This window comes from Emiliania huxleyi (assembly GCF_000372725.1).
Source record: "Emiliania huxleyi CCMP1516 unplaced genomic scaffold EMIHUscaffold_10160, whole genome shotgun sequence".
In the NCBI taxonomy this organism is placed as follows: Eukaryota; Haptophyta; order Isochrysidales; family Noelaerhabdaceae; genus Emiliania; species Emiliania huxleyi.
In genome coordinates this window covers 6-1124 of record NW_005202329.1, presented here as the reverse complement: position 1 = coordinate 1124, position 1119 = coordinate 6, and the positions used below count along the sequence as shown (strand labels likewise).

The following is a 1119-nucleotide window of genomic DNA, read 5'->3' as shown; positions in this document are numbered from 1 at the left end:
CTCTCGCTACCGGCCACTGCCCGAGGAAGAGTTTGGCGAGCGGGCGGCGGCGGCGCCCCTCATGCAGACGAGGGAGGAGACCTGCTCGAAGCCCTTCTCGGAGCCTTCTCGGAGCCTCCCAATAGGCCCCGCTCATGCAGACGAGGCTGCCCCCCGCGCCGGAGGGCACGGCGCCGCTCGAGCGGTTCCTCGCGCACGGAGACCCGAGCGTGCACGAGAGGGTGGCGGCGGCGCTCTGGGAGGCGAGCAGCGATGCGGGCGCGGTGGCGGCGCTCACGCGGCTGGCCGAGGGCGCGGAGCTCGCCGCGCTGGCGCGGGGCGGGGAGGAGGGCGAGGCGCCCGTGCTGGGCGAGGCGACCGAGCTGTCCAACATCCCATCCGACGGCGCGCAGGCGAGCGGCGCGCGCAGCGGCAAGAAGCACCGCCGCGCGCGAGCGCCACCCGTCGTGCGCACCGAGGAGGAGATCGCCGCGCTGCGCGCCGCTCGCGCGGCGAAGCGCGAGCGGACCGGAGCGCCGCCGCACCATGAGGGGAGGGCGGCGGCGCAGCGGGGCTGAGGAGACATTCAGAGAAGCCGCAAGTATGCACAACCCGGCACAGGCACGGTATACCGTGTACAAAATTCTCCTGCGGGCGGACCACCCTCACAGATCACAGATCACAAGCCACGTGCAGGGTCCCGTACCATGCGGAATCGACCCTCATCCAGTGCGTGGCGCGAACAGCTTCAGCTTTTCTCGCCCGCTCTGCTGAGGGCGAGGCGCCGAGCTACGGTTCCAACGCTGCAGCACTCTCCCTCTATTCACAGCAGAGATGGCGACGCGTCCTTACGCGCGTCCTCGTCCCCACCTGCTTTGCTTCAACGTGCTGCCATGGAGCCAGCGCGCCTCGCGCCATGATTCAATCGCCATGGCCGGAGCGCTTTGGATCGCAAAGGCCCATGGGCCGCTGCGCAGGGCGGCACGCGCAGGCGCTACACAGATCAGAGCATTGGCGCCGAGAGCATTCATTTCCGCATTCAGTTGTCGTTGTTCTGTCGGCTCGAACAGCCCGTACAGCCATTCAGCGGCTGGTGGACGGCGCGCAGTCTCCACGCGGATCCGCATCTCGTGCACACCG

At 69.4% G+C, this 1119-nt stretch overlaps 1 protein-coding gene across 1 annotated transcript; it reads left to right on the top strand.

Moving 5' to 3' along the window:
• Positions 1–125: 125 nt before the first annotated feature.
• Positions 126–557, top strand: EMIHUDRAFT_125494 (hypothetical protein; the record flags this gene model as incomplete). The annotated part of the gene is made up of 1 exon (XM_005793316.1): positions 126–557. A coding segment is annotated over one exon (432 nt), but the record flags the coding sequence as incomplete, so codon positions are not given.
• Positions 558–1119: the final 562 nt, after the last annotated feature.